Source organism: Pipra filicauda, unplaced genomic scaffold (genome assembly GCF_003945595.2).
Source record: "Pipra filicauda isolate LSUMZ 115617 unplaced genomic scaffold, ASM394559v2 scaffold461_size746293_pilon, whole genome shotgun sequence".
Classification (NCBI taxonomy): Eukaryota; Metazoa; Chordata; class Aves; order Passeriformes; family Pipridae; genus Pipra; species Pipra filicauda.
Genome location: NW_024104600.1, coordinates 660,376 through 676,773, shown reverse-complemented (window position 1 = coordinate 676,773; position 16,398 = coordinate 660,376). Strand labels below are relative to the sequence as shown.

The window sequence follows — 16,398 nt, the reverse complement described above, 5'->3', positions numbered from 1 at the left end:
TGTTGAATTAGTTACCGAAGGCATTAGTGTTCAGTCCAGCCTCTTTAGCATCTGGAAGACAGAGAAGAAATAGTGTGCTAATGAAATGTTCCAATGACACTGAACTGCAAATGGCTGCAGGTGACAATGGCAGCTGATGTGTGCTCTGAGGGAGCCTGGGAAGGGACAGTTCTGTGGGCAAAAGTAATAAAGTGAGATGCGACTCGCAAAAGCGAAAAATACTGATTTAGGAGGGAAGGGAGTATTCGAATCAAGAGAGAAAACAGTGTTGGGACTCCTGGAGAATTGAGCACACGATGGTTAAACTGTCAGAGACACTGCTGGATTTGAGATGGGTAGATAGGTCTTCCAGAGCAGACTGGATGGCAGTGGTTCCAGCACACCAGCACTTCACCATCAGTGATTTCACTGACATTGGTACAGTCCTCCTCTGCTAGTTTATGGATCCTGTGGATTCCATAAAGTACTTCTGAGTGGGTCATCTGTCTCCCATACAATTCAGATCAGTTTGGTGTTGAAAAAGAAACTGAAATGTGCAATAGGTCAAAATCAAGGTCTCCTTTTGCTCTGTTTTAATTATTCACTTAATAATCTTTTAGTTTCCTATGCCTTGCAGTACAAGGTTTTAATGGTCTTTGAACTTAAAATATGAATTTAATTGCCTCTGTGTCCTTCTTTGCAAGTAATTCGATCAAAATTTGCACCTCTGGTCTGTGCTGCAGATAACTTAATCTGTATCTGGAATTGCTGGGATCACTGGGAGTCATGTATACATAGTATACATGGACCTGGTCCACAGTCTGTGTCCAGCCAGCCTGCTGCTCTAACCTTGGAGGATCCAACAGGATGCTCAGCTGCAGTAACTCTGGGCATCCACACACCAAGCTTTGTCCAGAGAGAGCTTAAACTGTGACTTGTGAGGCAACTGGAATCCAACCTTTTTGGATTAACAGCTTGGACCACTTAAAATATCCAAAGAATATTATTATCCCAGCTGTGTAATTTATGCATGACATTTAATGAAAAATACAGAAAAACAAAGTCCTTTATTTAAAGGTATTACAATGCAATAGCTTGGTTTTGCTATTCTTATTTACTTTGGATAATAATCTGTAGGAAATTGTAGTTTATGTTAAGATTTGAGTTCTTTTGTTGTCAGTAAGTGATGGGTTTAATGGGTTTGACCCCTGTGGCAGAAAGTGCACTTAGTTGTGTCAAGGACTTCACCTAAAGCCAGGAGATATGGTGGGTTGGCCTTGGCCAGCTGCTTGATGCCCATCCAGCAATCTCACCCACACTTCTCAACAGGACAGGGGTGAGAAAATAAGGTGCAAAAGCTCTTGGGTCGAATACAAACAGGGAGATCCCTCACCAATGGCCTTCACAGGCAAAACAGGCTCCACTGGGGGAAACTAATTTGTTACCTGTTAAAACAGGTTTGGATAGTAAGAAACAAAGAAAAACTAGAACAATGCCTTCCTCCCCATCCTTCCTTGTTCCCAGGATCAACTTCACCCCACTCACAAGGAGCAGAGCGAGGGGATGGGGGCTGCGGTCGGTGCTGTGCCGTCACTCCCTCCTCACACAGCTCCCCTGCTCCAGCCTGGGCCCTCCCTTCCCACAGCCCGCAGGGCCCGGCAGGAGCGCCAGCTCCAGCCTGGCTCCTCTGTGGGCCGCTGCTCCTTCAGGAGACATCCACCTACTCCAGCCTCTCCCCACAGGACACACGAGAGTCTCTGCCCTGGCGCCCAGAGCACCCCACTCCTCCTCCTCCTCCTCCTCCTCCTCCTCCTCAAGCCCCTGTTCTCCTCAGCCTCCCTCACCCTTCTGGGTGGGTTTTGCCCTTTTTTAAACACATTTTCACAAGGTGCCTCCACCTTGGCCGAGGGACCGGGCTGTGCTGTGGCCTGCAACCATTGTGGAGCCGGCTGGGACCATCGGGAACAGGCTGGAATGGGCTCAGGGAGCTCAACCTGCAGCCCCACACTCAACACCCAGGATGGCAGGTGACATTATTGGTATTTGGCAGAGGAATTCTGGCTGTACAATAGAGCTGTTTTTTCAAATATTTCCAATGCCAAGTGTCTCCTTGAGGCGAGCGCTCAGGAACAGATTGTGAGCGTGGAGTGGGTCTCTGCAGAGGGAAGCAGTGGAGAGAATTTTCTTCTGAAAAGAGGGATGTGGGTAGGAAAGTAGAGGATAACATTAAAAATAGGGAAGATTAAAAATGTTCCATTAGTAGAGCTAGAAACAATTTAGGATAAGGAAGAAATCCTGGAAATATATTGATGAAGAGAGTTTTTCCCTGCTTCTTTTCCAGTCCAGAACAGCAGATCAGCCAAATTTTGCTGCTTGTGCTGGTACTGAGCAGTGTGTTAGCAGAGAACAGTCCTATTGACTGCCATGGGACTTGCTGAGAAGGGAATTGTTTAGCTCAATTAGCTTTATAAATACGTATTTGAATGCGACAATATATTTCCAACCCAAAAATATATATCTAACCCCAAAAATATATTTGTAACCCATGTTTCAGTGCTATTTTTAATTTATTTTTAAAATAAATGTAATTTAGCATGTGAGCTAGAGTATGGCCCTGTCTTACAAGACCTGGTAAGGTGAGTTTTGGATTGAATCAGGAAAATGTAAGGTCTTATTTTTGTGGTGTATAAATGAATTGGACAGTTTAAACCCTGTCTCTAAAAATCTTGGCACACTTCAAAGGAAAAAATGCCATTTTAGCAATTTAAAAGCACTTAGTGGGTTTTCCCAGTGCTGAACTTTATTTCTATAGCCAGGGTGGTTGCCTGCTGGATAATGCCATAGGGGACAATGTCTCTCTGACTACATTTAAAAATATTATTCCATGACATTCACTAGGAACAAGCTGAGGCAAAATCTCTTTATTTCTTTGGAAAGAGGTGTTAGTTCAGGAAAAGTATTGAGATAGTTTTTGAATCAAAAAGGAGAGGAATGCTGGCCCATCTGTGGGGGGAAAGGGATGCTCAGAGCACCAGCCAGAGGAGCCAGGGGGAAACGTGGGGACTTTTTAGTCTTGGAGGGGCTTGAACATGAGCAGCAATTGGAAAGAAAGAAATCCATAGAGGTGGGGGCTAAAAGATGTGCAGAGACATCAGCAGAAAAATGGAAAAAAGAAACAATTAAAAGGATCTTAAGGCACATAATTGGAATACTCAGGTAAGAGGAGGCAAAAGGTCAATTGAATTGAATAATAAAAATGCATGTTGTCTTCTTTTTGATATATGTTTTATTTTTTGACTATGATTAGGCCGTTTAAAAGCAGTTATGAACTGTTGTAAGGCTTATTATACTTGTATATTTTAACCAACAGAGGTAGAAATTTTTAAAACTTTTCTCAGTGTGGTTCCTGGGGAGTTGATTCATTAAAATGCATTCTTTTTCATATGTTCCTGGCAGGGAACCTTGGACGGGTGGACCATGTCACAGAGTTTGAGTATGACCTGTTCATCAGACCAGATACCTGTAACCCACGCTTTCGAGTCTGGTTCAACTTCACTGTTGAAAATGTGAAAGAATCACAGGTAAGTGCTACTAAATTAGATGGTATGATAGCTTTAAAAATTGCTTGCTCCAGAATATATTTTCTTAAACAAAAAAGATAACATCTAGGGTCTGTAACTAAAAACTGCTGTAAAATGTCTTTTTGTTCCTTGAATTTTTATAAATAAAAGCAGGTGTCAGCATGACTGGGTATGACCATGCTTCTCAGCTATCCAAAACAGCAGGTAATTGCAAAGACATTGTAATGTTTGCCAGCTACCAGAACTTGTATTAATAATGGCTGCTATATATTTGTGGTTTTATATTCCAACCAAATACGTGTGTTAATATATGGAAGAGAAGTCCATCATTGCTGTTCAAACATTGTCACTCCAGCCTTCATTTAATACATGTAGAACAATGAGGTAGCTTTGCGAACAGGCGTTTCTCTAGTGACTTGTAGCAGAGGAGTTGCTTGCCAATGTGTCCCTTGTGAAAGAGGAGGTTTAAATCTGAGTCAACTCAATTTGATAGGCAACTGTTTTACTTTTAAACAATGTTTCTTTGCTGTAAAAATGCCCCCTGAGGAAGAAACTTCCTTGCTCTAATTTTTCGCTTACAAACTTGTAAAAGTTTTGTACAAACTTCCCCACTGAAAAAACAGAAAACATTTAATTCCACTTTTTGCATGCACCTTGCATTTTATTTTAGTTTATCAGAGTCAATCTGTCATTTTTACTTAATGGAAACAAAACATATTTAGTAAGAGAAAAAAAACTGCAGAAGGTTGATATTTGTATTCCTACGAGACTAATATCTTCATATCCACCACTGTACCATTCCTGTTACAACTAGAAATCATGAAATTGTTTATCTATCTTCCTGGAGCCTGATACTTTATCAGACAGACCCTTTCCCCTGCTGTGCCTTACTCAACTGTGATCAAATTATATAGTCATGAGATGAATGGGAATCTGTCTCAAGGAGGCAAAGAGATCGGGTAGAAAGATACAATATATATCTAGGGCTTACAGGATATTTGTTTTCATGGTTGTCTACATGAAAGAGAATGGTTCCACTATTAAGTTTGACTTGTGAGGTCTGTTTTTATAATGTGTGTTCCTATAATCTTTTTTCCATCTCTCCAATTTCCGTTAAAATGAGACCTGCATGGCCGTAATCTAGTCTGGAACCCTTTTTAGGCCTTTGTACTAGAGGCCATGGGCAGTATTAGTCATTACAGCTCAGCTATATTAAATGAAAGTTAGAAGTTGCTACATCAAACATACTGCATAATCTGTTTTCTGCATTTTGATTATTTTATTTTATGTTTTTACTAGAAAACAGTAACATGGAAACTCAAGCTATTCAGTATTGCTTAAAAATGTTGCACTAATACACGAGTAACTTTGATCACAGTATGTGTAAAAGTAGATATTTTAGTAACTGTCTGTAAATCATTATCTGTATAATATTGTATTTATTTTTGATTTATCATATAGGTAGTGTGTGAGGAAGGCACATTTATACAGTTATATATACTAGGTCTGGTTTCAGCCGTTTGGATGAGAACTCACAAAGAGTAGCTACTTTTATTTGGTTTATATATTATCTATTAGTGCAGCATTTTGTGTTATTAATCTAGTGATAAATGAAAACAAAGACCTATTAGACATTCCTGCCAATCTTCCTGTCCATGCACTAACATTCTGTAGAGAAAAGGTTTTTTACTTTCCGGTTTTAATTTTCTTAAGGCATGGAGCCTCCATTTCCTATGGCTCAAAACTGCTTCATAGACTCCTCTCACTTACAGTGTTGCTTGATTTTTAGCCTAAAGCTTTCCTTTATTTAATCCCACAGTTCCCAGTTGCAATTCTGCTTAGTAATAACTCCTCTTGGTACAAATAAATCCTCATCATCCTTGGCTAACATTTATATTTCTGTAAATTATAACATTCCTCATCATTTGTGTCTCAACCTAGCTATCACGTTTGGTTCTTTCAGCCCTATATCCAATAGACCACTTTACCTTTTAAGTATTTTTCCGCTTTGGGGCCTTTGGACTTTCCTCATAAGTGAATCTTTGAAGCCCTTTGGTAATTAGCCTAGTTTCCCAAGGAAGCAAAGCTTATATGATCACACTGTCTGCTTGCTAGCCTGGCTTTTTGTATGGCTGCTGATCTCTCTCCTCTCTTTTCTCCCTCAATAGCTTCTTAACTCTTGGCCAGTTTCAGCACCACTGGACAGGAATTCCTGTAAGTTTTGGGAAAACAGGCTGCCAGATGGGCAAGAGAGCCATTAGTGTTCCCACTGGCAGCCAGGCTATAGTATGAGATCATTTCTTATTAAACATCAGAGAATCCACAGAGGAGATGAATAGGAGAAAGTACTCATTGGAATTTGCATTTTTAAGATACCAGAGAATCCAACCATGAAATCCAAATCCATAGCATTGAGTAATTTTACTTCTTGCAGAACTTCTTGTTTTTATTATTATTCTACCTCTTCCAGTTTCCTTCAATATTTTCTTTATAGTGCAGAACTAAAATGTAATGGACGATTCCGAGTACACTAATCCCAACTTTCAGAGAAGGGACTGTGGTCCCTTTGCTCTGTTACTGTCTCAGTATAGACAGCTGGAAATTGCAGCAGCCTTTTGTTGCTGGATCACTATGGAAACTCAGGCCTAATTTGTTTTTCCCTATCATCCAGAAGTCTTTTTCAGAATGATTGCTTCCGTGCTCCTGGTACGTGTGTCTGAGGTTGCTGCTGTGCTTCAGCAACAAGGGCAGGTAATCGAGCTAAGTTCTGTAGCATTTCAGTGACAGCCCTAATATTTTCAACATTATTTTTATAATTTTATTATAAACTTGGTTTATTTGATGTTCACTTCCCTGCGTTGGAATAGAACTAATAGAATTTTTTTTTACTTGGAAGTTGGCGAGTTAATTTTTTCTTCCTTGTGACTTGGACTTCTACATCAGACATTTTGTGTCATCAATTTTTTTTTCTTAGCAAGGAATTAAAAAAAAATTCAAAAGAAATATCTAATGTCTTGTATTTATGGGGGAAAAGAACCATCATATAAGATCCCTGTGAGATGTAAAAGCTGCTCTTCTGGTCTCCTTATACATTTTCTGACTTGCAAGTCAGTTGGTCTGAAAAGGTTTGAGCTCTAGATTGTTTTGTTCCTTGTTCTGTGAATTCATTCAACACCAATATTGGGAAAAAAAAAAGAAACTGCGATGTTATATGCAAGGAAAACATAGTCTTTTATGATTTACACATATCCAAAGGGAGAGTGAGGGAAATAGGATTTGCTGTGGAACACATGCTCTTTTGGGCAAAGCCTCCAATTTCTCTAATCATACACGTGTCACAGGCTACTGTTTATTTCTGGATAATGCTCTGTATTGGGCAGGGTTTATTTCCTATTCACTTCAGCCATGGCCCTTACAACACCATCGATGAATTTGCTAAATTTCTTCTCCGTGGAACGGGAAATTGGAGGAAAAAATTTCATCTCCAAATTGCATATTTTAAATAGGCCGTGCTTCAGGTGCGAGATTACGTCTGAGCTGGAATGGCTTTAATTCTATTAGTAGCCACAGTGATTCATTTGAGCTTCTTGTGAAAAAAAGAGAGATGTGTGTATGTGTGAGAAATTATAAAAATATGCTGGTGTACTGATACTGGAGGATTTTACAGGTGAAAAGAATGATTATTGCTCTTGAGGGCCATAGCCAGAAATTCTTCTCAAGTAGTTGACACTCACTGCTCCAGATACTGTAACCACGCCAGAAAAAGATGATCTCTGTCCTGAAAAATATACTTTTGAGCAATCTGCGAAGAGATAAGAGTTAAATAGAACAAACTGATGAAAGGATTAAAAATATCTGTGAGGATTTTAGTTTCACAAACAACAGCCATATTATACCAATAAGTAATGCACGTCTAGGCCTCATGAAATATTCTGTGTGTGTATGTACCCTGAACAGCTCTGCTGTCTGATGAATCATGTTGAGAAATGGTATTTTCACTGAGATTAAAAAAAGAATTTCCAACAGAAGGGGTTTCCTAATAGTGCCAAATTTTGTTCTGTAAGTGTTGATAAACACATTTGGAGTTCTTCATCAAGAAGGTACTGACAAAATATACCAAGAAGGAGAGAGGAGAAGAATGGATATTTGGGAGATACCACTTGATCATTACTTACAGTTAATAAATCAGTCCAGATTGAGGTTAAAATCAAAGAACCAAATGTTATTTACTTCAAAGGCATTCTCTCTGTTGCTTCAGTTGCATTTGGATTGAAACTAGAATTTTGACTCATGATTTTTTGGGAGATCTTCTGTTATGTATATATATGGATCAGGAAAAAGGAAAAATTTCTTCAGAAATTTAAACGGGATGCCAAGGTAAGACAGAGAATGTCACAGCTGGATATTATTGTGAACTTGTGGAGCCGTCATTGTAGAGTTCTCTCTTTTTTTGTCCTACACTGTTTTGTAAAATATAAAAGGCTGTAAGATCTCTGTTGTCTTTAGTTGATTAGATTTTCAGGAAATATGAATATCGACATTGGATTTTATAGTATGTTCAGGCCTCTTATTGCTGTCCTAAAACAACTCAATGATCCTTAGCAGACAACTGCTTCTCTGTGGTGTTACAGCTGTGATTGTTTAAAGGTGTGAATTGTATGTGTACAGGGAAAGATAATGTCTCTTATTATACCAACTAATACATTTTGGAGAAGCAGGGGAGGAAAAAGAAAAGCAAAAAAAATACCTCACCTTGATGTGAGGTGCTTAATCTTTTTTTCTGACCCAAGAACTTGGTCAGTGCAGTTAATTTGTTCAGAAGCTGCATCTGAAGTTAGATGGAGTGAAGATGACATCAAAAGCAGTCTGAAGTTGGAAATAGGCTACCTTTTTACTTTCTTTTTCTTAACCAGACATTCTTTGCTCTACTGTCATTTGGGGATTTAAGTTACTGGTATCAAGATGCTTGATAACATCTTAGAGTTGTTCCAGCTTCTCATTTTAGAAGGCAGATATTTTTTACTGTATGTTAAAGGCTACATTGCATTCACTTGGCTTTGGAAAATGCATGTGGAAAAGTGCATATATTTTTATGAATGAGTATAGTTCTGAAATTTTGAAGTGAATAAATTTGAAGTGAATAAATAAAGCATTTTTTTGCAATGTTTCCTAACCAATCTTAAACATGTATTTTCTGTAGTGTGTTTCACATACACACTACAGATACATTCTTACTAAATTAGGCATATGTTACTCATTTTTTAATAATTTATTAATCCTCTTCTGGTCAGCTCCTGTAATCTCTCTAAATAGCTCTTTATAATAATTTGCAAGGAGAATGGCTAGATTATTTGAATTTGCCTGTTTAGGAAGCTGTCGCCCATCTTTATGTACTCTTCTTATGTTAATTTTTAGCATGCTAGAAAGTTGCTCCTAACTTTTCCTATATTTTATTATGGTATTTTATTCACCCTTTACACAGGTAGACAAACCCCAATCTTTTCCATGTGCCAGTTTTGTTTTGTTGCATAAATTTGTTTTGTTTCCTTGCTTCTGATACTTTTCTTGAAAATAATCTAATTTTAAGAGGTTAAATGGGTATTGGTAAACCATATTTCTAGCTCACATTGCCATTTTGACTTTAAGATGAAACTGTAAGTAACATCACTGCTATAACTTTTAATTCACTGCTTTCTGTAGTTTTAGTATTGATTTAGTTAGAGCAGTATCAAATTTTTATTTGTTTCACATGTGAGTGAAGTTTTTCCTTTTTTCTGAGCTACCAAATAGTGGATTTCAGTTCTTGTGGGTGAATTTGTTCAAGATTTAAACTTTGACATTCATCTAAGGCTGCTGGGTTTGTCTGTCATTATCATATCATATCATATCATGGTTTATTTTCCCTTGGAGAAAGGCATATACTGAGGAAGTGTTGAAGTTATGATTTTTTCCCTAAGAAAGATTAAAAAGGAAGCAAAGCTCTCCTGAAACATTTTCCTCAGGAAAAATCAGTTTCTTAGGCAGGTAAATAAATTTAATCTGAATTAGAGAATGGTTTCACTGGAAATCCCCTGGTGTTTACTAGCAAATATGACAAGAGCTGAGCAAAATAAGAGTTATGTGTTTGTATCCTTTGGGATTCCCTGCAGAATCTCGAAGCAGCAGAAGTCTGAACTTTTTGGTTGGTTTTTGTTTAGTTTGATGTGCACCACAGTGTTGCACTGCATATGCTGCACTGGCCAAGCTCCTTAAAGCTATAATTGAGTGTATATGTCTATTTTATATACACATATGTGCATACATACGTATCTGTCTGCCCTGAAAGCACCAGAGGCTGAGGTGAGTGCATTCGGACAGGATCTTTTAAGTAACAGTGTTACTACAGGGAAAGTAGATAATTTCTTTGTACAGCACATGCCCTTCCACTTGGAAAAAAAATGGGAGGAGGAATGGTGGAACCAGGTTCATGATGCAAATTTTGGTACCATAGCACATCGTAATATGGATCCATTACTTTTTTTTAAGAGAAGGGCTTGGATTACCTGAAGTGTGTATTATAAACCAAAATTGATTGTTTCAAAGCAGCCTTTTTACTTTTTAAAAGTAGTTTCACTGATCTCTGTGCTGCAAAGTGATACAATTTTTTTGTAAGTCAAAAGTGCAAAGGGTTAGACTGCAGTTGAAGTAATTATTTACTTACTGAGGGAGCCATATGAAATGATAATTAAATAAGAAACAAAGTGATGACATTTAGAATAGATTACATGTGCATCTCAACATTTAAAAAAAGAAAAATCGATTGAACATACTGCAGTTTTGAAGAAAAATAATTTTACCATTTTGGAAACTTGTGCCTATATTGGTCATGTATAAAATTAGATTTATAAATGATGGTTCTTCCAAGTTGGAGTCCTTTCAAGTACATATAATTTTATTTTGGATCAATAATTCAGTTGTGCTTGGAATAGATTGAGGGTGCATGTGAAACTTTGGTAAGTGCAATATAATGTGCATCTCCATGAAATTATCCAAAGCTGTCATGACATGTATCATCCTTTAAAAAGTAATGAGTGCAGATAGCTCAGTAAACACAGGCAACATTCAGCATTAGAGAAAGAACTTCTTTCCTGCTGAAATATTTGCTCTTGGCAAGACAGTGTTAAATTCCTAAACTTCTGCTGTTCCAGGTGCCTCTAAGAACATTTTAGATGTCAGTGTTCAGTAATTATTGCACACATACTGTATGTTTCAGATAGATCACTTTTGCTTACAGGCAACTCATGGCCAGGTGTGTTTAATTTCCTATTATGGTGGCATCTGTCACTCAAAATGTCAAAAATACATTATAGATGCCATAAACAAAATCAGCACCATGATGATCTCCATGTCAGTGATGTGACAGGCTTATTTTTTTTTCAATTTAAGAACTTCTTGATTTCTGATTAAATACTCCCTTTTTTAGTTCCAGAGTTAATTGTCTTCCATGCAAATTTGGTTTCATTCTCCTTTTATTACTGAAAAGTTTTTACATCAAAATGTGGAAGCATAGAACTAATGTAAAAGAAAAAAGATTATATTCAAGAAGTGAAAATGAAATGTTTTAAACTTTCCTGCTTTTAGATTTTTTAAATCTTTTTAATTCAGAATAATCTATATCTCCCATTGATTTCATGGGAAGTGAAGTTCCTACAATGTTAAATGCAGCAGAAAAAATCCCATCCTGATGTCAATTAAATATTTTGTTCCATTGCAATACTGTTTATAAGTATATGCTTAGTTTGTAGAATTATGGAGCTATCAAGCATTAAGATATGCATTTTCAATTTTTTAAGGGAGCAGATAAAATTAAAATGCCATGATTTGTAGCTACTTATCTTTTGGTTTTGGTTTTGGTTTTCAGTTTTACTGTTAATTGAAACTGGAAACCTGTATAAGTTACACAAGATATTACATTATATATACTTAAATTATTATGTTTCTTCCAGCAAAATATATTTTAATTTATCTAGTGAAGAGGCTGTGAAATACTCTGTAAAAACGACTGTGCAATTTTTTGCTTTGAGCAATTAAGAGAAATAACCCTGGATTTATATATTGACTCTCAAAATAGACCTGTTGTGTTTTTTTTATGCATAACACAGAATAATAAATGGCACAATTGCAATGATTGAGTGCAGTTACACCAGTTTAGGATCTGACCTGCAAACCTTGGAGAGGCAATATCTGCTCTTACCCCACGGTTTGGATAATTTTTTTCTCGTGAATTGAGAAGCTCCATGGAAGCTTCTAATTTTCATAGCAGCACTGCCATGATGAACTGTGGCTCATTACTGTAAACTGATGGCAGCTGTTAATACTATTACAGGCAGAGACTTTTTATTTAAGGGAAACATTAGCCAGTAACTGGTGGATTTCTGACACAGTGTTACATAAAGCTTCCTGTTAGGAAGGAGAGCAAAGAGAAATGGATTTGAACCCATTAGTATCAGAATTACGTGTCAAAAAGCTAGAGCACAGTTCAATTTATTTCTGCAATAAAGTGTAAGCTAGAGATTGACTTGACAATTATTTTACCTTACATTGCTCTGGTTGTTCGCAGATGACTGTTCCAACATCAAATCATCTTGTTTGGACATCTTTTACTGAATAACGTGCTAGTCTAAATATGCATTCTGTTATGTAGGAGCTAAAACTCGGCAGGTTTTTCAAGTAGAAATGAGTTTTTTATTACTATTTTTACTGGAGGATGTATATACGGTGGAACGTGTTCAGTATAGATTTAAAACAACTGCATGTATTTCTGCTAAATCTAGTGCCTGTTGTTGAATAGGGTTTGCATTGTCATTGAAAGGATAATCTTTCTGAAGCTTTTAGTGGCTTTGTATAAGCAATGTAAATAATCTGCCCAAAACATTTGTTTCCTCTAAGCCAGTTGCTGTGCAGGGTTGTGGCTTCTGTTTAGCAGTTTCCTTTTTCCCTAATAATTTTCCAAGGTAAGTGACAACAAATTGGACAACCATTTCCTTATTATAATTTTCAACTTTGAGAGGAACATTCTTATCCAAATTTTTTTGCCCATTTAATACACGTATCCTCCAACTGAACATCTGAGTCCATGAATTCAGAGACTTAACCTGGAACCTTGTAACAGACTTATTGGAATGGCAGATCTGACTGTATCTTCCTTGTCTTGAACTGATGACTCTTTAGGGAACACTTATTTAATTTTCTTGTTGTGTAGCATAATTTTTGAAGGGTCTTGTGTTCATTGTCCTCATATTACCCTCTGAAATTTCACATGAAGCTTCAGAGAATACATTGGTTACAATTTTAATAAAAGTAATATATTACACCAATGTGCAGATTCTTCAGGCAGATTTTCCTTTGCCTTTACATAGTTTAATGCAAGACCATGTCACGCTCAGGGGTGATGCAGGGAAGTAAAATGCTGCTTGCACTGCATCTTTTCGTGTGTTCATATTCTGATCTCCTGTGAACTCTGTGGGCAAAACTAATCCCACAATCTCCCACAATCAGAGGACTACAGAGTGTTTTGGGTTTTGTGGTAGGGCATGCTTGCCCCTGCAAATTCGACAGTGATGCTGAGTACCTCCACTGTTAGATTTAGAACTGCCTCAATAGCCAGATTAAACTGAATATCCTTCCTGGCAGGCATGTGGAATGGCAATTCCATGGCTTTGGAATAGCCAGGATGAAACTACAATAGCTGCTCCTTGTGGGTTGTCTCTTCCCTATGGCTGCAGAAGGACCAAACAAATTTCTTTGAAGCCAAGGTTAACACAGCTACCTCCCTAGGTCAGTTGTTATTTTACATGGAGCCAGTTCATTATAAAAATCAGCCTATAAAAAGAGATGGTATGTATGCAGGAAGAGAACTACTATTTTTTTCCTTTTTTTTTTTTTTTGCCAGGAATTTCTCATGCATAGATACAAATGAATATTCTAAATGTAAATGTTTGGCTAGATTATTCTTCAGAGACACATATTGATTTCTGTTGTCACCCTTCAGTGAGATTTAGTGTAGGTTAGTAGGAAATCCTTTCCAAGCACAAACTGAAAAAAATGTAAGATATGATTTCCTTGACAGTGGGTGAAAAGAGACAGTAGACGTTAACAAATTAACTGTGTTTACTCCATCTCCACCAGCGTAAGAGTCTCAGCTTCCACAACCCCAGCTCCCTTGATGCTTATGGAATACTGCTCCATATTGTGCTGGATGTGCTAGGAAGTGTGTTTTCAAATTCATAGCTTAGCAAAAAGTGCAGCTTTGCATCTCCTGGTTTTCCCTTGCGGATCTAAATGTGGAGTTGTGGCTCTCTCACCAGAGTAGGAAGGACGGGATAATTTTGCAGTGTAGACTGTTTTGTAATGGAAGCAGTATGAGTCTCATGGAAAACTGTGTGTGATGGCCAAGTTTAGTCCTAAAATACGTTTCATTCAGCTTTCTAATAAACCTGAAATTCATAAATTGTTGCACGTTATAGTGGGTTTGATAATTATGGATTATAATAACTTTACACTTCAGTGGTTAAACCCAAATATTGTTCCACAAATATTTTTTCTTTTTTTCTCTTTATTTTCTTTGTTATTTAGAAGGTACAAAATACCTTCAGTAAGACCAGAGTGTAACCTATGAAGAGTTTGTTTTCACAATATAATTTTAAAGCTATCTAACCAAGTTATTCTAAAACCTACATATTTTTATGTCTTGCAAGCACTGTTAGATATAAGTGTTGAACTACTTGTTACAGTTGAGCGGTGATAAATATCAAGTTCATCTAAAAATTCATAAAAAATTATATTCAACAGCTACAAAATCTGATCAAGTTTTGCTTTCTTGGCAGTGTGGTATTGTTAACCTACGTTAATTTGCTTTGTAAATGGTTTCAAAACTATTAGTGTCATGTCAGTTATAAAGTACAGTCAATGAATGTTTGGTTTAACAAATACATTTTAATATATAGGAGATGACACTACAATGTTGCAGTACATGACTGTATTTTAATAAGATTTAAATCATAATTTCTATCCACTGCTTTGCTTATTTTGTAGATAATAATAAACATACAGACTCAGCTTCTGTTGTTTCAAGGGAACAGTGATGCTTGGGTTTGTATATGATCAGTAGTAAAGTTACAAATATTAACATTATGCAACTATGTATTTGTATTTTCTCAAAACGTTTGGGAGCACTTGGAATTGAGAGGGTTTTTTATGATCTCTTTCTGATGTACTTCAAGGAAGAGAAGCAGAAAGAATTTGGGAAAAATATTAATCTTTGTGGTAAAACTGGCTTTATAAAAGCCAAACAAGCAGAGGCATTTTAACATAATTTTCTCCTGACTTAAACAATCTTAATTTTATCACTTTGCCAAACTGTATTCCTTTGCATGAAGTATGTGCAGGAGATACTCCTGAATTTGCATTTTCATTAGATTTAGCATTCAGCACCTAATGCTATAAATTTGTTTTTGAAACTCTTTAATTCCCCTGAGTGTTCCAACATATTGAATGCTATTTGCTTTGTATTATGTTGGCAGCAAATCTGCAGTGAAAATGCTGTCAATATATATTCATAGCTAACATTGTTAACTAAAAGCAATATTGTTTTTCTATTGTAAGCTGTCACAAATGTTTGGCACCCTGTGGTGTAAGCCAAAAAAATGTCAAAGAAAGAAAAGAATATTTTTGAAGAGAAGTGCAGTGATAGTGTCAAGTTTTCTGTATTAAAATGCATTCCTGTGCATACAGACCTTTACAATTTATAAAATTGTGTTTTGTAGTAATGTAAAGTTAGAATATTGTGAGAACATCAGACTGCTAGAGATATTATATTAAATGAGAGGAGCATAGTAAATGATACAGCCATTTTGCTTTCCTGTGTAATGCAATGCTTATCAGGCTGTAAAATGTATTCTACTAAACCCAATGATTATTTTGTTAATAGATGTGCTATATATGGGGAAAATGAATGAAAAATATTTTACATTTTTGCCTGGTTTTGAAGATGAAGTGTATAATTAACAAGAACAAATGCAAAGTTTTTAACATTCTCCTAGGGACTCTCCTTATCTTTGTATAAGGCACACTGATTTTGCTTGTTTAAATTTGTGTATTCCTTTTCCAAACCGTTCATTCTTTTCTAATGAAACTGTTATATTTTTTGTATCTGTATGGTATTAGAAGAATGTCTTTCTGAGAACTTCTGTGGGGAGAAATGAAAAAAGAAAAACAACTGTCTGCCATGCAAATAACCATGTTAGGGGTAAGAAATGATAAACATCCATGAGTTAAAATAAGACAAGTGGCAATCTTTTGTTCTACTTTTGCAAGTATGTTTAGCAGAGAACTTGTAACCTGGGCCATGTAAATGGAAACTTCTAGATGAGGTTGTCAGAACAGGCACAACAAAGTTCCCTTGGCACAAGCCAGTTTGCTCTGGAATCAGCAGAGTTCAGCTGGTGACAGTGGGGAGCACTGTGAAAAATGGGTACCAGAACCTCACAAAGATACAAATTATCAATGCTCTCATCTGTCCAAGGCAACGTTTTTCTATATTCACTTAGGTAAAAAGATTCATCCATGTATAGTGACATACTGGCAACCCCAGAAATGTTGTCATTCTTGACACTTTGTGTCACTCTTTAGAAAAGTGTTGTTTTCTGAACTTGCTGAATCATAACATGTTGAATTTAGGAAACGCTTTTGGTAAACCCCTAATATACTTGTACATTGCTCAACGTAATTAAAAAAAAAATGCTTAAATATTCTGACCTATTGTTCAAATGCAATCATTATTAAATTTGGTTGAACACTT

The 16,398-nt window shown here is 36.6% G+C and overlaps 1 protein-coding gene across 1 annotated transcript in view; it reads left to right on the top strand.

The window, feature by feature from the left end:
- BEND5 (BEN domain containing 5) overlaps positions 1-16,398 on the top strand; it is a 570,403-nt gene that overhangs the window by 41,433 nt on the left and 512,572 nt on the right. Inside the window, exon 3 of the mRNA XM_027724293.2 lies at positions 3,436-3,560. Within this exon, the coding sequence (XP_027580094.2) occupies positions 3,436-3,560 (125 nt within the window). The remainder of the gene's footprint in view (positions 1-3,435; positions 3,561-16,398) is intronic.